Source organism: Perissodus microlepis, chromosome 22, assembly GCF_051167445.1.
Source record: "Perissodus microlepis isolate ML-2025 ecotype Zambia chromosome 22, ASM5116744v1, whole genome shotgun sequence".
NCBI lineage: Eukaryota > Metazoa > Chordata > Actinopteri > Cichliformes > Cichlidae > Perissodus > Perissodus microlepis.
Genome location: NC_140481.1, coordinates 4,267,365 through 4,286,885, shown reverse-complemented (window position 1 = coordinate 4,286,885; position 19,521 = coordinate 4,267,365). Strand labels below are relative to the sequence as shown.

General features: G+C 42.8%; 1 protein-coding gene across 2 annotated transcripts in view; it reads left to right on the top strand.

Moving 5' to 3' along the window:
• Positions 1 to 3,125: 3,125 nt before the first annotated feature.
• adcy2b (adenylate cyclase 2b (brain)) overlaps positions 3,126 to 19,521 on the top strand; it is a 69,608-nt gene continuing 53,212 nt past the window's right edge. For both annotated transcript variants that reach the window (XM_084920309.1, XM_084920308.1), the window contains exons 1-2: positions 3,126 to 3,891; positions 17,773 to 17,970. In XM_084920309.1, the coding sequence (XP_084776435.1) occupies positions 3,628 to 3,891; positions 17,773 to 17,970 (462 nt within the window). In that variant the 5' untranslated portion in view covers positions 3,126 to 3,627. The remainder of the gene's footprint in view (positions 3,892 to 17,772; positions 17,971 to 19,521) is intronic.

Genomic DNA, 19,521 nt, shown 5'->3' with positions numbered 1-19,521 from the left:
ATTTCAGGATTTTCAAAGTGCTTCCACCGGGTGAAACTGATTTTTGGGGTAATCTGAATAGCACGAACCTGTTTGTTAATCATTCATTTCGTACATGTACTGACCAAGTGTGCAATCAGTCAAAACAGGACAACAAACACTGTAAGGAGATGCCAAAAGCATCTTGAGAATACAAATACAAATATATAAGAGATACAAATATCTCTTAGGTCCCATTCTGGGCCCTTCATTTTGAAATCTCAAAATCTTCTGCAGCGCATCCAAGTCTTTAATCACAGCTCTGATTATCAGAAAAGCCTGAGATGAAGCATTTCCTCCTTTTTTTGATCTCCAGACAATTTTCTTGTTGAGGCTGATTTTCCATCAGTAGCTTGATTATCAAACAGCTTTTTGCTGCTATAGTGATGAAGTATAAGACAAATTCAGGATCAAAAATAGATCTGAAAACATAGAACTTTCTTGTAACACACTTGCAGTGCCTTCAAGACCCACCAGGGGGCTTCAGCTCACACACTGGGAGTTGCTGATCTATGTAAATGGGACTACATTTACCTATGTACTGTAAATTGGACTAATGGCTTAAGAGTAATGATTTGTCTTTTTCACCAACATCTGAGGACTGATTGTTATGCAGTGCAACACTGGGGGCCATTTCAGTGGTGGGCATAATATACAGGCAGCATCTGCCAATCACTGGTGAATGTCCTGTAGCCCCTCCCATAGAGGACAGGTGTGTGTGTGAAGTAGGTTTCAGATCAGGCAGCAGCACTGCATCAGTAGAAGTAGAGCACTGCTGATTAAAGTGAACTGTGCTGTATATTAAAGATGTTTTGAACGTGGGACAGCTGAGTTGCATTTGGAACAAAGTGATAGTTTTGTGTTCACATTAATAAACACATTTAAAAACTGTTTATATTTCATTTCAGTCTTTATTAATTGTTGAGTGCACCACAGGACGTTTGTCCTTACATTGCATTGAAGCTGGTAGCGTGTCCAGAGGGGAGGCATGGTGTGGCACTGCACCCAACATGCCCCACCCAATAATTTAAATGATACAAATCCAGTTCCAAAAAAGTTCAAATGTAAATTGAATGCAGTGATTTACAAACTTCATAAACTCATACTTTATTCACAATGCAATATATAAAAACATATCATATGTTTAAACTGAGACACTTGGCTCATTTTCTATTTATGCCAGCAATATGTCTCAGAAAAGCTGGAACGGGGGAACAAAACACTGAAAAAGTAAGCAGTACTAAACAAGAAATAGGATTGCAGCTAATTAGATTAACTAATTAGCAACAAGTCAGTAGCATGACTCGGTATAAAAAGAGCAACTTAGAGAGTTTCTCAGAAGTAAAGATGGGCAAGGGCTTGAGAATCTGTAAAATATGACATCAAATTTTGGAAGAATTTCACAATAATTTCCCCAGAGTCAAACTGCAAAGACTTTGAACACCTCATCACCTACATTGGATGGCAAAGTTCCTAAATATACTGCTTTTCTCCTCTACTCAAGCTTAAACCATCCACTCATGCAAGCACTTTGTTCTACATCTAAGAGCTATCAAACATTCACATGCAGATAAATGCATCAGTGGCAACCAGAAATCACCGTCTGTGAACACAGTTCAACAATAAATGCAGGTTAAAGCTCCATCATGCAAAGAAAAAGCCACATGTGAGTATAACGCAGAAACACTACTGTCTTCTCTGGACCACAGCTCATTTAAAATGGACTGAGGAAAAGTCAACAGCTGTTCTCGGGTCACATGAATTAAAATTTTAATTCTTTTTGCATGTTCACATTTAAGGCATCACGAAATGAAAAATACCCCAAAGAAGACCGGGGACTGTTGAGCAGCTAGAATCCAACGTGCCGCTGCCGTCTAGGTCAAAACAAGCCAGTATTTTTCTGAAAACTATAAATTTAATTGGTTTATACAGTCGATATGTTTTCTATGTTCCGGGGGGGAATCAAGTAATTAAGTCATGAGTTTTTCAAATCAAAGTTATCTTGCATATACTGATAGACAGCCTATCAGCTCAGTCTAGCCAAGCTGCGTTCAGGACTGTGCAGCCTGTTCAGGTTGAATAAGTTGTTACCAGGTTTCCACTGGGTGGGTTTATAGTGGATGATTTATTTGTTGCTTTTGGGTTTCTTTTTTCATTCTGTTACTTTTGCTTTTTTAATGATTTCTAAAAATAGCCCTGAGTTCTGTGCTCTGCTGGGCTTGTGTTATTATCAGAATCTGCTTATACATGCTCTTTCTGTCTCTCTGGAAGCTGTGGATTTGACACATTGAAAAAAACTGCATTTTTCTCACCTCACGGAGCATCGCATGAGGCTCGGAGAAGAGAGTAAGAGAGAGGAGAGGAGAATATTGGGATTTTGGCTCGTCACATCTCATTTTTACTCCCACTGACACTCGCCCCTATCAAAACTTTCACTCATTACCAGCCCTCCTACCCCTCCCTCCCATTTGAAGCACTGATCTCTCTCTCTCTTCCTCCCACACTATCTCTGTCTCATGAGGTTTTTCCTTCCTGACTTTGTTTCTTCTTCCCGTTCCTCCCCCATTCTTTCCCCCCTCTGAGTGTTTGTCTTGCCTGTCCTTTTTATCTCTGTCACTGGCTGCTGGATGGTATTTTGTGCTTGTTCTCTCAACACTCCGGTCTCCTTGGTTTTGCACAGCTGTTACAACCCTTCTCACTTTCTCTCTCTCTCAGAAACACACACACACACACACACACACGCTGACACACTGTTTTTCTTCTTCTGCCAACTTCACAGTGTCTTCTTTTTTTCCTCTTATGTAAATGTCTTAAGTCTCTTTCCTTTTCTGTACCTTGTAAACAAAGACACACACACACACACACACACACACACACACACACACACACACACACACACACACAGTCTTGAGTCATATACCACTTCCCTCCACATTATCTAATCTCACACATCACTATTCTCACACTGCTCTGGTAGGTACAGCACACACACTTTTAGCTCTTTCTCTATCACACGCGTTGGAACACCCTCTCTCTCTCTCTTCCTCTCTCTCCCTCCCTCCCAGTTACACCCCCCCCCCCCCCCCCCCCCCCCCCCCCTCTCTCTCTCTCAGTTCCCATCCGCACCTCAGCAGAGTAACATGCTGCTTCGTCACAACTACATCTCTAAGCAGTGAGAAGAGACTGCTGCCAGCTCCCCATCAGACTGACCAGACACAAAGAGCAAAGCCCGGAGGAGAGGCAAGAGGTGAGAACCTACCTCCCCTCGAGTCTTCCCTCTGACGGGAGGAGGAGGGATAGAGGAGAGCGCTCGGCTTTCTCACTGTCCTGACTCAGTTTGGCACCTCGGGGCTGAAGGAGCGGCAGAGGATGCAGAGGAAGCTGCAGGAGCTGGAAAGTTGGCTCTGCTTCACTCGGCAGTCAATCTGTCACTCTGCAGCTTAGCAAACTTTAAAATAAATAAATAAATAAAGCAGAAGAGGAGGCGGTGGACGCTGGAGAGTGAGGAGGAGGAGGGAGAGAGAAAGAGAGGAAGAAAGCACCCTTTTCCTTGCGCACGTGTTTTTTGGCAACGAGGAGGCATCACTATCCATCCAGAGGAGGCTACCCATGTGGCAGGACGCTCTGTGGACCCGCGGACGCTACCTGCTGGAGAAGAGCGATGGAGGCGAGGGGCCTGAGGGGCCCGAGAGCCTGGGGGACGGGTGCCCGGGATTCCAGGGTGAGGTGTGCGCGGAGGGCGAGAAGCCCCAGGACTGGCTGTACGAGTCGTACTACCGAATGAGCCAGCAGCACCCGCTGATCGTGTTCCTGCTGCTGATCGTCATGGGAACCTGCCTCGCACTGCTGGCGGTGTTCTTTGCTTCGGGACTGGTGAGAGTGTGTGTGCATGTGCCTGTGCGTGTGTGTGTGTTAACAGCCTGTCTATGTGTGTGTCCCGGTGAAGTATTTTGACAGGATTTTAGCGGTGCGGTGAATAATCCACACAGCAGTCCGAGGTTAGTCTAAAAATAAACGCTTACAGAGCGAAAATGTTGTCATTGTTGTGTTTGAACAATAGAAACACGAGCACGTGCTCTGTGTTATCGGCACAAATTCCTGCTTTTGAGGGTTTTTTAGTCACCACAAGGACAGATTGCTTATTAACGGAGTAATTTCAGCCTTTAGCCTTCTTTTTAATAATGAAATGAGAAGATCCATACCACTCTTGCACACTTGCCGCTTATTATTTCTGCCATGTGGGAAAATGTTTCTCATGTCAAGTGAAAGACTGTTTCAATCAGCCATGGTGGCGATAAGAGTCATTCAGCGCGTTAGTAAAAATATACTGAATATTTATTTCATATTATTGTGTTCAGAGAAACAAGCGGCAGCAGCAGAGGGTCAACAAAAAAGAGACAGGACAGACCGGAGGGTCCTCCCTGTCTGAGTAAAGTTGCGTAGAGCAGAGTTAGTTTTATTTCAGCATTTCCCTTTTGTTTCTCTCTCTCTTTTTTGCATTAGTGCGTTATTTCGATGGTAGGGTGGGTCCTGTGTTTGAATCCACCGGCTGAGTGGGAATTTTGTGTGTGGAGTGTATGTTCTTCCCGAGCGGAAAGGGCTCTCTCCAGGTAACCAAGCATCCTCCAAAGGTCTAGAGACATTCTTGTTAGGTTATCTGGCTATTCTAAGTTAGAAGTAACTATGGATGGCTGTTTCTGTGTGTTAGCCTTGCAGCAGGCCGGTGAAGTGTGTGGGGTTTGCCACACTTTTAGCCCCATGAGAGCTCACAGCAGCCCCACTGTCAGTCTGAAGTGGATGAGCAGAAGAAGATTAATGGATGATTAGATTTTTTTGCCTTTATTAGACATGACAGTACAGAGTAGACGGATAGATCCAAGTATCGATAGTATCAATACCAATGTTGATATTGATATTGGATCAATACTTGATGATGATGATGACTCGTCATGACAAACCGCTCTTCCCCTAGTAATGGTATCTGCATTCCACAATACTGTAATTACTTAGTATTCGATCAATACCAGATAAGGTCAGTATCACACAGCATGAGGAAATCAGGATACTGTTTTGAGACAGACTCGCACTCGGGCTCATTCAGTACCCCTCTCAAAGTGTGTCACCTGCTCAACCAGTGAGGTGCCCTTCCAGACCCAGTTTTGCTGCTGACTTCTTCACGTTTTCTTTCAAAATCTTCACACATCTTTCTTCCTTCACGATTCCTTCCATAGGTCCAGACGCATTGAAGCGTCCCCACAGCAAAATACTTCCACCACCGTGTTTCACTGAGGGTACGGAGTTCTTTAGGTTATACACCTTCTTTACGCAAATATAAGCAGCATCTCTGTGGCTAAATAGTTCTATTTTCATCTCATCTGACCAAAGGACGCACTTCCAGTGTATTCCACTGTCGCATAATCTTTCTCCAGGTTATATTTAGCTCACTTCAGTCTGGCTTGAAGGCGTTTCTTCTGCAGAAGTGAAGTTTTTCTTGTTCTGCAGCCTCGCAGTCCATTCCCGTCTTCTTCGAGATTACAATTCCCAACTTGGTTAAGTTGTTCACTCGTGTCTTGCCAGTTGTTCTGGGTTTTTAGGCAAATCTCTCACTAGTTTTCAGTCTTTGAAATCCTTCACTTCCTGCCTCTGCCAGGTTTGTCCTGCACATCGTGGCTTTCTTTGAATTTCTTGATGTTACAGTTGGATATCCAGCTCCTGCTTTGTCAGCATCAATTATTGTTTTTCTCAAGTCCAAACTGATTTCTTTTGTTTTTAGCATGATGCTTTCTCAAGTGACAGCTCAGACCCTTGCTAAAGTATTTATACTGTTTGTTAATTGGAAGATAACCCTTTCTTTTCAATTTATTTTACAAGTTTTCAGGATTACAAAGTTAAAGCACATCAAAGCACAGCAGTGCTTTGTGCTATGGGTCAATAAAAAGATCAGATTTTCAGAGGGGGTAATGATAGTAAAAACAAGTGGTAGTTTTTGTTTTTTCTTAAATAATTCTGTTGTTGTGTGCAAACAGAAATATTTTATCATGACTCTTGGTTTATATGCACATAAGCTGACATCGTTATTTCAAACTTTAACCATGTTTAATATGGTCACCTACCACTGTAACGGTACATATACATATAGGGGAAAACGCAGGAAACACATAAAAGGTCCCATTTAGGTGTGAAATTCATAGAATTTTAACAAATTCAACTGAAAAATCAAATGTAGCTTGAGCTAAAGCTGCCACAAAAAAACATATTAGTCCTGTTCTTCCTCTCCTCACCTCCAACCGATTGTGGCTGAGCCTGGTTCTGCTGGAGGTTTCTTCCTGTTAAAAGGGAGTTTTTCCTTCCCACTTTCAAGTGCTCACAGGGGCTCATTTGATTGTTGGGCTTTTCTCTACATTACTGTAGAGTCTTTACCTTATAATACAAAGCACCTTTAAACAGACTGTTGTTGTGACTTGGCGCTGTATAAATAAAACTGCTGTATTTATAGAACAAGACACATCATTTCATCTTAATTATCTTGATATCATAATTGTTGAAATCAGAATGAAAATGCTGTCACATTCCAAGTTCTAAGCCATTTATAATAAGAATAAAGAGTACAGTGGACTTTGGATTTCATTAATTCATTATGTTTCTCATTATCAAGAATCAGAAAGAAGCTTTATTCTTGGGATCATCGAAGAGCGCTGTGATCAGAAGAAGAGTTTTAGTTTTGGCATGAAACTGAATGAGACTGAGGTGGGGAGATGGGGAGCTCTGTGTGTGTGTGTGTGTGTGTGTGTGTGTGTGTGTGTGTGTGTGTGTGTGTGTGTGATTACGTGTGACAGCATAAGAGGCCGTGAAGCGGCACTTTAAATCTCAACGCCGGGTTTGCAGAGCGGATCAAGAGCACGATGACAGTTTAGTTCGCGGCTGCGTGGGTGTTGGTGCTTTTGTCAAGTGAAAAGTGTTGTTTTGGCCACAAACACTCAACCATAAACACAAGCTATTGTTTCGCCAGCGCTGCCTTTGTGTTTCATGGAATAGCCGTACAAAAGCAAGCCCACTCATTGCTATTGCTGTTGTTGTTTGATAAAGATTGTTTTGCTCTCATATGCCCAGGACGGTCTTTAGACATTTGTTTTGCTCTCTAAGTAGCAACTCGACTCAATAATTGTGGGGGTCATTCTCAGTAGCACCTCCACCTTTATTGATGCCTTCTATTTAAAACAAATCAATAGAATTTATTGCCCTCCCCGCTGGTCGATCTAATCCTCCAAGTTTCCTTTACTTCTTAGGCTCTGTGCTTCACTGGTTAAATTACAATCCGACAGGTAATTTCCCATCATTCTCAATGCAAATTGAAATCATTCATTTCTTTCCCCCAAGTTTGCTCCTATTAAATAACATCCAAGCCTGTCTATAGTGATGAAGTGGTTGCTCAGCGAGGCGTGTGTATTTATTACTGCTGGACCAAGAAGAATGGCAGGAATAAATAGAGGCTGGGTCTGAAGCTAGGAGGCTGGGCAGCAGAGAGAGGGGAGGATGTTGTTGTAAGTGCCGCGGCTTTATCAGTGAGCCGACAGAAACCCAACCAAAGCAGCGTTAATGCTCCCAAAATTGCTGCCCACTTTTATCTGTCGCCACACATCATGGCTGGAGTGGCTCAAAGTGCTGTTTTAAGAAGCCGGCCCCTCCACCCAGTTTGCACAGTACGTGTGTGTGTGTGCTGGTATGTGCATATCAGCGATTGTGCTGTTTGGGTGTGTTTGTCTGAGGAAGTCTTTTTTAATTTCTGTCTGAGTAATTTTGAGAGGAAAATCATTCTTGTTCTTTCTGCCTTGAGGTTGTATTTTCTGTGGTGTGTGTCCTCCGTGTTAACCTAAGGGCATTCAAAACATAATTTGACAGTTTAATCAAAATCAATATTCCATCTGATTATAGAAGATTGGTAATCTGTGAACTGTAACCGCTCTCTCATTGCTGCCTTGGTGCTCATCACTGATTCCAGCACTGTTTCTGCCGGCTCGTGAGCAGTCTGTTGATATTTTAAGTAAAGCAACAACACAGATTTAGTTTCCTTCTCGTTGACAGTTTGATCGATGGGAGGCAGTGAGGGAAGGGTGTTTTTGTAATGATGGATCACCAGCTGTTACTGGGAGAGAAGTAAGGTGACCGAGTGGGATGAAATAGATGTTGTGACGTCACTGACTAGGTGTGGTTGGAGCTACACAGGGTAAAAATAATCCACTAGACACGGAGACCTCAAGCAACAATGCTGCAAAAAATTGACCTTTTCTAAACTATATTGAATTGCTTGTATATTCTTGATTAAAGTGCCTTAAAAAAGATATAATCACAGTTAGATATAATTACACAGTCATGGTAAAAAAAAAAAAAGAAAAAAGAAAAAAAAGGAAAACATGCCCCCCAGTCAGTTCTAAGGTTTTAAGTACCAAGACATCATAAAAATAATCTGGTCTTCAAATTAGGGAAATTAGATCTCCCAACAAAGTGATGAGTTCACATAAATTTATAATAAATCCATTTGGTTTGTAGAAGCCACCATGTTCCCAGGCTATCTTGAATACAGTGACCGAGATAGATATCGCCATTCTGACTAATCATGTTTTATGTGTGTGGTTAGAGACCAGCTAAGTATGTAGCATGCCAGAGGTGGAAGAGAAGAGAACTCATAGGCAATTGCATGGTGTTGTGTGTGCACTATCAGACGCTGATCATACCTATCCTTTATCTTCTCCTTTATCTTACCTTCACCAAAGAAGCAGTTACTTCCTGTCAGCAGATTAGACATGGAGGTCTTAGCTGTGAGAAGACCCTCCCATCTTCCAGCAGCTGGTGGCAAACTGGCTATACAACAAGAACAGCTGGTTATAAGCTAATATTATACCAGCTAATGTTAGGCTCAAGTATTCTAAAAATCGCACTTTCCCGCTGATAAAGTTTGATTACATTCTCACATTGCATTAGAGTTTATTTGTTGAGTGTCTGAGTCTAACAATGTTAGATCTGCAGAGGATAACAATAGCCAACACTAACAGTAGCTAACAGTAGCTAACAATATCTATCGGTGCGTTCACACCGAACGTGATAGACGCGACCAGAGCGTCAGGTTTACATGTAAAGTCAATGGAGGAGCGCGATGAAGCGCGACTGAGGATCCTGCGAAAATTCAGAAGCAGATTTGCGTCACGAAAACGCGGAAACACGAAAATGCGCCAGTCGCGCGACTGACGCGTTTGAAGCGCGAATAAAGTTTGTGTGGTGCATTTTGTGCATTCGTGTGTATCGCGTCTACCGCTTGAGTTGGAAAAATCTGAACTCAGTGTCAAGTCGCGCCGCGACAACCAATCAGGAGCCTGGTGACGTGATGCTCTGGCCTAGTTCAAATGGGCAGGTCCAGCCAAAGCCCTTCATTCTTCATTCAATATGGAGGAAAGGCTCATCAACGCCATAGCAAACCACCCGGAGCTGTACAACACCAGCTGCTTTCTCTACCAAGAATTTTAATATTATTTCAAATAAATTTTTGTAATGACTAATGTCTCAGTTCTACTACACAGCAAATATTGGCACACAACTTGACACATGTAGAATTTATTTCATATTATACTAATGAAAAAATATACTACTATATAGGAACATAGTGAAGCCCAATTATTTAAGAGAATAAAGAGAGGTTAAATGGTAAATGGTAAATGGCCTGTATTTGTATAGCGCTTTTTACTAGTCCCGCCTAGGGACCCCAAAGCGCTTTACACACCCAGTCATCCACCCATTCACACACACATTCACACACTGGTGGAGGCAAGCTACAGTTGTAGCCACAGCTGCCCTGGGGCAGACTGAGGTTAGTTTATTTTGGAGGCAAGCTCCATTTATTAAGAAAATTTTAAAAAAGGCAGGAACGCTCTTTAGAGGTTTGTGGGTGGCTCTTAAAAGAGCCATTGTGGGGAAGTCACTGGGACTTCAAATGAGCATATATTAGCACAGGTATCGATAAAGGACTACCGTATTAAACACTTTTACTAACCGCAGGCAGACGGACAGGCGCTCTGCAGGTGGGATTGAGCGCCTGTAGTTGGTGTTTAGGTGGGCGATGCTTGGACCGACGCGGGACAGCAGCTCCTCAAACTGGACGAGGGAAAGACAGTGGTACCGCTGAAAGCGGCCGTCATCCAGACGCAGCTCCTGGAGCAAGTGTTGAAACTCACCAAACTGCTCACGCTTCTGGAGGACCCGATGGACCCAGGTACGGCGAGGACGTCCTTTACGCCACTGCTCTGCTCTCCACAGTAAATAGAGAAAGGAGACTCTCTCTTCAAACGCTAGCTCGACAGCTGCCATCTTGCAAACATACCATCTGGCACTACTTCCTCCCATATTTCCGCTTCACGCGTGTGAAAATTGCATAGTTTGAAGCGCGACCAATTTGCGTTGGTCGCGCGTTGAGGTGCGAATGTGCGCGTGACCAGCTAGGGGCGTCTGCCGCTTTTTGGTCGCGTCTATCGCGTTCGGTGTGAATGCACCGTAAGAGAGGGTAGCAGTAGCTAACAGAGGCTAACCACAGCTAATAGAAGGACAAAAAAAGAAAAAGAGTGATACTGATAGAAAAGTTCAGGATATCCCCAACAGCTCACCTCAGTATCACAGTAATTGGAAAGAAGAGTCTCACTCACCTATTGACTTGCCTTTGACTCCTTTCACAAAGTTTTACAGCTTCTACAAGAGTAAATAGATGCTGGTGCATGCTGACAGCTGAGATAAACAAGAGACTGACAGCCTACACTCACTACAGATGAACTACAGCCAGAGTTGTTTGTCTTACAGCAACTACTGTAGCTAGGATTATGCACTTGAATTGGAAGGAAACAAAATTCAGTTGACTAGGATATGCAGTCTCCTGATATCTAGTGGTGAGATTTTTGATGCTGTACCCTTAACAAGTCAAAATACACAAGCACTGTGTAAAAACCAACTAAACTATTAATGCTTGAGTGTGGGAAATATTCAAGACAGCTGCTATTATTCCTACGAGAAGAAAAAAGTGAGTGAATTCCCATAGACTTCCTCATCTAACTCGAGTTACTGACTGACTGAACCTCTCCCCTGTGTTGTAGTGTTTGGCCCTTTTTTCTGTCTTATTAGTGGAATTCTCTGATGCGACTTTCCATGTAGCACAGATCATCCAGAAGGCTATTAGGCTATTACTAAGCACTGATTAGCAAGTATGTGTGTCTGTGTGTTGTTTATGGATGTAGGTTGTTGGTGTTAGCTTCAGTGCTCCATCTTCAACTCTTGTTACTTCTGTCTCAAAATGACAGCCACCCGACATGTCTCCCTCGTGATTGTGATAAATAAAGGAGTAATTCAGTTTGAGATACGATCTAGTCCTCATTAGCCCCTTGAGCCTTTAAACTAACATTAAATTTATCAGATTTCTTTGAAATTCATAGTTCATCCATTTCCAGAGTTAAAGTAGAAATGCGACCAAGATTACCATTTCCTCATGGCTCATCTTTAAATAAGTGATCTTTTTTTACTCAGCTGCTGGGACTGAATCTGCAGAAGCATTTCAAACTGGTTTGATCCACTGAGCAGCACCGTCTCCCTGCTGTGGGCATCAGGCTTCTTTTTATTCTGCTGGCAAAATGACCATTTCTTCACTCGCCTCCGATGAATTCCTTCACCATGGTGCTGTGATGAACGGATGGAAGATCACACAGTTGAAGTAACGCAATCTCTCAAGATGAAATGAAAACAGTCATGACAGTTAAACACAACAAAAGCCACTAAAGCGCCCATAAAACATCATTGCAGTGAGTTAGTGTCCTTTTCGTGATGGTAGGTCCTCCATTAAAGTGACTGTGACTTCACTCCAAACTAGCTTTAATAACGTGAGCCATAAACTTTTAGGTTCAGCGCTGGATGTTCTGCAACCTTTGACCTGTTTGTGGAGAGCGCGTTAACATTTCTCTGTGCCGCAGATGGGCCTTCAAGGAAAAGGGTTGTTGATTATTGATGAATTTCATTACCAGGCTGAGAGCAAATTGAAGGAATATGCCACCAGTGCTGCTTCATCAGACAGTATAAATATTCAGCAGGCACAACCAGTGGAAAGAACATACGCTGCCGTGATCGCAACACACCCTCTCTGGCCCCCATTTCTCCTCAGTTTCTTTATTTGGTGTGTTTTTGTCATTTTGCTGCTGAATAATTAGATTTTTGAATCTTTGCGTCTCTTTCTGCCACTGTTATGTCTCCCCATACCCCTCCCCAGCCTTTTTCCCCTCCCAGTATAATAGCTGGATGAGACAGACTGGGTTAAAAAAGGAAATTATTGTTCTGGGTGACAATGCTGCACAATATAGCAGGCAGACACACCCCACTCACTCTGTGCTATGTCAAGGGAAAACGCTTTAACCAGTTTCAAAGGGGTTTTAACAGGATTAGATGGCCTACGATCAGAAATGTGCAAAGTGCAGATGCTTCTTTCTGTCGATGTGAAAAGCTGCTCCACTCCAAATGCGCATGTAGCGAGAAAGCAGGTCCCTCCCTTTTCTTTCTCTGTATGTCTCTGATTTGTGTGTGCATGTGTGTTTTGCGTGTGTTTCTAACGCTAAAAGAACCTCTGCTGTTGTAAGAGTTTGCAGTCTTGCTTACATTCTCATTAAGATTCAATCTGTGCTCCGGGCTGACTGTATAGCTGCCGTGGCGTCAGCAGCCGGATCCCACGGGATCCCTTCACCAGACCCTGACTCATGCTACCGCTGCTGCACCATGTTGCCACATTAATGCTGCTATCTTGGATTTGTTCTGACCGAATAGCTTCTGCTGTATTTTAACAAGCAGCTCGAGTCAATAAACTGTCAAAACATCCCGTTACTGAAGGTTGAGCCTGTGACATCTTGTTTTTTCCTTCTCTCACAGAAATTGAATTGGACGCGGAGAGGATCCAATGCGTTTCTTTGCCCACACCGGCGTGCCTTTTACTGTAAAATGGCTGACAAGTAATCACAGAGAGTCTCGCTCAATTATCATGCCGGACCTGTCAGTGTAATCATGACTCGACTAGAATAAGTTTAAATGGTTTATGTGGGCACCGGCTTTAGGATGGAGCCTGTGAGTGTTTCACATCCTGCTCTTTGGGTGAATGATGGTTATTTTGTTGCCTGTTTTCCCCTCAGAGTGAATAAATTCTGAAAAGATGTTACGGAGTGCTTTATTTGCACATTAGTTGCAGAGTGCACAGGCGGATTAGTAGAATGAGCTCTAGGAGGCTATGCACTGCGTTTTTTTGTGGACTTTCACTCAGCACAATCAGACCTGCTACAAACACTACTGTCATTATTTCTTGGTGCAGAGGCTCAGCAGCTAATCAGATCATAAGTGGCAAGTGAAATTTTTAGCGAAATATTAACTTAATTAGTCATACCTCTTCTGTAGGTCCAGGCCAAATTAGCCAGTGAATTTTTACAGCTAGGTATCCATGATACATCCAGCAGGGAAAAGGGACAACAATCTAACAACTGTCTCTTGGCTGTCATCAGTCTTTAATTAGCATGACTGTGGAATTGGTATTAAAGTGGGCCATACACTTAGTCAAATAATGAATTAAGTGTATGTGCAAGTAATCTCTATGAGCCAAAAGCACAGGCTCTGTATGATGTCAAAGAGAGGGGGAAACCTAAATATGGTCATCTCATCCATACAGCGCCAACTATTAGCAATTCAATTTAAGCCTTCTGTTTGTGAGAGACAGCCAATCAGAAATATCCATCCATCAATTTCCGGATCACGGAGGCTGCAGCCTAAGAGGAGAAGCCCAGACCTCCATCTCCCCGGCCACTTCCTCCAGCTTGTCCAGGGGAAAACCAAAGCATTCCCTGGCCACCTGAGATATAATTCCTCCAGCATGTTCTGGGTCTGCCCTGGGGCCTTGTTCTGGTGGGACATGCCCGGAACACCTCACCCAGGAGGTCCCCAGCAGGCATCCTTGTCAGATGCCCAAACCACCTCAACTGGCTCCTTTCGATGTGGAGGAGTAGAGGCTCTACTCTGAGCCCCTCCCGGATGGCCGAACTCCTCACCCTATCCTATCTCGATAGGAGATGCCAGCCACCCTTCAGACAAATATAACTTCTACCACTTGTATCCGTGATCTCGTTCTTTCTTCACCCAAAGCTTGTGACCATAGGTGAGGGTAGGGATGTAGATCGACCGGTAAATTGAGAGCTTTGCTTATACAGCACCAATTCGTCTGTTGATCTCCTGCTCTGCCACCCCCCACTAACCAGAAACATAATGATATAAAAGGAGGGTGACTTTAAAGGAACTTTATGTCATGCAAAGTTACCGTAGTTCAAGTCTAGTCCTCTAGAGGCCATTTTCTTTCATATCCATATCCATTGCAGTAAAGTTCGGAGCTGGACCACTGCTGTGTCACTGAGGATTTCTTAAAAGATGATAAAATGCAGGAAGTGGGCTCTGGCAGGTTGGCAGTGGATGGTGCAGCCAGTTACTATGTGGAGCTGGATGACTGGGTTGTGGATGTAGCAGCTGGAGGGTCAAGGGAGGCTAGTTCGTCATCCTCTGGTTGTGGTTGTTGGCCAGGTAGGTAGCAGGAACAAGTGACTGGAAATCGGATGAAGCAGATGGATTTAAGGAGTTAAGGAGACACAGATACTACTCACATCTAAGCAACTGCAGTCATCTTTCCACTTTGCAGTTATTGGGAAAACTTGTGGGAGACTGAAGGAATTGTGGATGTTTGTTGATTCTTCTTTTCGTGGCAGAAGCTCCCACCCACAGGGTTTTAATGTTTGTGGATCCAAGAATCCAGGTGGAAATCTTACAGCACCACACAAACTCGTCTTTAAGCTCCCCAGAAAGTACATCAACGTCGGCTGGGTCCATCATTCTGTCATGTTTGAGGGAAATGTGGACCCAAAAGCAGACCTTTGAGGCAAAGTAAAAACAAACAAACAAACAAACAAACAAAAGTCCATAGAGGTCCAAACAGGTAAACACTCTGGGAGACAAAGAGTAAGACGTGACAAGGTACTAAGGCAAGTTGCGGCTTTAAATACACTAAAGGCTAATTAGAAACACAAGAAATGACTGAAACAAGGTACAAGTGAAACTAATCACTGAGAATGAGACAGGAGATTAAAAGTAAGAAAGTCTGAGAATATAACATGAAAAAACAAGCAGGAGGTATCTTGATTTTCTGTATAAGTGGGTCAAAGTGCTGGGACCATGACATCACTATCTTGCTGTGGGATTCAAACCCAGGATGTTCATGCTGTGAGAAGACAGAGCTGACCACCAGGCTGGCCCTTCTAGAGTGCAAGGGAAAAAAATATGGAGCAGGAAAATGAACATCATGAGTTCATCATCATGTTCATCACGTATTATTCTCCAAATAATGAATATTGTTGCAAGAAAAGTGCACTTTTTTCCCCTGAACAGCCTCAATATAATCGGCAAGTAGGTTTGGCGAACCCTGCAGACTCTTTCCATTACAGTTTTTGTTGGATTTGTTCTAGTCTGCTCATGTTAACAATTATAAAAATGATAAATAAGACGATTATGAATCTACCTTGAATCCCATAACTGCATTCGTTTTTTTGAGTCTCCATGCTGAGAACATTTGACCAGAAAGGTAAAGATTGCATAAAGAATAAGCAAAAGCTGCATAAGCTTTAATGAGTCTGATATGGAGCCATTTTTCTTGAACCAGTTGTATATATCTGGCAGTTATATGAGCTCATTTGCACTTGATTTCACAAGTTTCTACAAAGAAGAATCAATATATTAATAAGGCAGGTAATTGCACAAAGCTATATGAGAGAAAAAAGCTGAACCACTGTATGGGGGAGAAACAAAAGAAATTACGACTTGACGGGATGGACAGTTTTTGTTGCCTTTAACGTCTTGACCTGCATATGTGCCAAATGAGGACGAGAGAGTGTTCTGTCTGTGTGGTGACAGCTTCTAAATGCTGACATAGTGTGAGCGTGGAAGTGATGCTGTAGCACATTCCCTGGGCTCAGACTGTCTGCCTGCCGATCTGTGCCGTCTGTTCGTCTGTTTGTGCGTGCACGCTGTGTAGTACCGCCATCCTTTTGAGGACCTAACATCCTCACTAGCAAACAAAAAAAAAAAGAGCAAACATTTTGTCAATTTGGAGTTAAGGTTGAAGCTTTTAGACATGAGTGTTTAAAACAATATCAGAACTTATCTGTGTGTCTCTGGTAGGTGCTTCTTTGGCTTCAGGCTGTGCTCTGGTTAAGGGACATGAATTGAGAGGATGCCCCAATTTAGAACTGGTGCAAAATGGTTTCAGCCTCGAAGGTGAATTATTCCTTTTTCACTACTGGCCGTTTTCTACGGAGCCCCGGAGGGGACATGGGAGAAAAAAAAATTAAGACGGACTTTTGCGAGAGCTTGCAAAACTAACTCGGGATCTCGCAAAACAAACTCGGGATCTCACAAAACAAACTCGGGATCTCGCAAAACGTTTGCGAGATCTCGCAAAACAAACTCGGGATCTCGCAAAACTTTTGCGAGATCTCGCAAAAGTTTTAGCCGCATTCTTCCCGTTAGCTCGAGACCTACTACAGCCGGGAGGAACACCGCTTTCCCGGCACATCGTGCCTCGACCTCCTGGTCGGCTTCGAGCCGGCGTCCGAAGAATGCGGCTAAAACTTTTGCGAGATCTCGCAAAAGTTTTGCGAGATCTCGCAAAAGTCCGTCTTAATTTTTTTTTTCTCCCATGTCCCCTGCGGGGCTCCGTACCGTACCGTAGTTTTCAAGTATGTTTTTGGGTGGCTCATATTTTTTTGTGCGTTCCCACAGCAGGGACCTCCCATGTGAGACAGATCAACCCTGAGCCCATTTTTGTTTTCTGAGGTTAGGCAGGACAATGTTTGCAGATGATCTCTGTACCGAGATAGGGACCAGGTGGAAGAGAGCGTGGAGAGGTGGAGGTACGCATTGGCGAGAAGAGGAATGAAGCTCAGTTGAAAGTGTGAATGAGAGGGAGGCTGATGGAAAAGTGAGAATGCAAAGAGCAGAGATAGCGAAGACAGATGAGTCCTGTGGTCGACCATCCAAAGCAACGGACAGTTTTAAAGAGAGGTGAAGAAGACACTGTAGGTATTATGGGGTGAGCATCAGGGATTAGGAAGAAGCTGAAAATTTGATTCAGTAACATTTTCTTAAATCAAAATCCGTCCATAATTGTGCTTACACATTAGTCAGAGTGCATGGTTTTGACCTATAGAAGAAGCAAACACACCGACATCTGGTCATCAGGTCCCCTTCTCTTTAACCGAAGTGGTACCTCCTTAGCATCATTTTCCGATGTGCAGATATAATCCTATATTAAGCATCAGGTGGGGAGATGATATCAGATGAGTCACAGTACAATCAAGAGTTTGCCTCCTTAATCTTACTTTTGTTTCCTACCCTGCCTTATCTCTCTGTGTTTAATTTCGGGCGTTCCATTATGTGGTTTGGTATAGAGAGAAAGAACCACTCTTTGCACATGTAAATCTCTGGTATTTTATCTGCATTGAGAACGGGGTTAGGTGAGATACTGTCAGAAGTGGTCGCATTCTGATGCCACGGGAGAGCCAATTAGAGGTGTCCACTCGTGATTGGTTAACCCAGGGCCAAAGCATGAATGTGTTCAATTTCACCAAACTCACCTCACCTCCAACCATCTCTGTCTCTCTCCAGAATACAGAGGACCACTTGACGTTCTTGATCACAGTGCCCACTGCGCTATTCCTCTTCCTGTCCATCTTCATCCTCGTCTGCATCGAATCCGTCTTCAAGCGGATGCTTCGCCTGTTCTCACTGCTAATATGGGCCTGTCTGGTCACCATGGGTTACCTCTTCATGTTCTCTGGAGGGAGACTCAGCCCCTGGGACCAGGTAGATCGTTTTCTTTATTTTCTGTGTGAGTGTTCGGGTTGATCAACAAGAGTTCAGCAGATGGCTTTTAAATGTTTACAGCTGTCCAATTTGGAATTGAGAATCTTGTAAAAGTGACTTGAAGGGGACCCTATCATGCTCAACTTTATTTTGTATTGTGACTGTATTTTGTGATTTGTGATGATGATAATGCCTGAAATTGTAACTTGACTACTGAAGTTAGTACAGTAATGGATTACATTACTGCATTTCTGAAAAATGTAATGTGATTACAGTAAAGTGTTGTTTTGTAATGCCTTACACCCAGCACTGGTTGACAGTCACAACAATGGTGGAACAATCATTATACTGGTAAAAATCATGAAAGGAAAGATAATAACACAACCAGGTGTTTGAGCCCTGCAAAGAAAATGCATCAGCTTGAAGTCATATTCGGCAGATACGTTTTCATACTTTTATAAAGCTGAAGGATTCACACACTTCAGATTAAAACTTCAATATGAAATGGAAGCAGCAAAGCTTTTATGCAGACTCTGAAAGACATAACCAGATGCTACCTTCCTGTGAAGTAAACTAACTGGATATAAAAGATGGACATAGCTTGTGCACTTAAAGAGGGTTTAAGCCCAAAATTCACACTTTAGCTCATTTATTACATGTAGATTTTTCATGTAGACACATAAGTACCATGAAAAACTGTAAATTTAATGGAATCTGATAAAATGTAAATGAAATGTACTTTATTGATTAGTTTACACCAAGCACATTTTCCTTAATGATTAATCAGTTGATTCAGTTTAAAGTTGATCGTATATATTTCAATTTATTATTATTTTTATCCAGTCTTTAAGCTGTTTCGAGTCCAAATTTCACTTCTGGCCCCAAATTCAAAGGAACACTACGGCAGTAGTTAAAAACTGCCTAAATTCTTTAATCTTTAATAAAATCATCAGTGTGCCTGCTCTACCAGGTGTAACAATTAAGTTTAACATCCAGGCATCCATTAAAACAGAATTTATTAAATTTAACGGAGTTAGACGTTAGCGGGGAGTTAGCTAGCTAGTTTCCACCCAAACATAATTTACTATGCTCTGCCTGAGAGATTTCTGAAAAAATTAAAACGTACAACTCTGCTATCACTTCCAACATAAATGAAAACAAAAACCTAAACAGCAGTGATGTTTGTAGGGTTACTGAAGTTGGACTAGCTGGTATATAATGATGTGCTACGTGATGGCTAGCTACAGAGCTATGTTAGCATAACATAAACACAGTAAAGATGGAGGATGAACGCTAACTTTTTTCCACTCAATTAAAGTTAACACGATTGCTCCCGAGAGGTTAGGGATAAATGTAATCGCATGGCAGGATGCTGTAAACGGACTCAACTTTAGTCAGGAGAACAACTGAGATAATCCATCCACAATACGAGGTTAGTCGTTAATATACTGCAGCATGAGCTGGGCTCCCGTTACATCGTAAGGTTTTAAAAACTAAGCTTTAAAATGAATAGTGGTAATAAAAACTGAGAGAGGCCGACAGTGATCACTG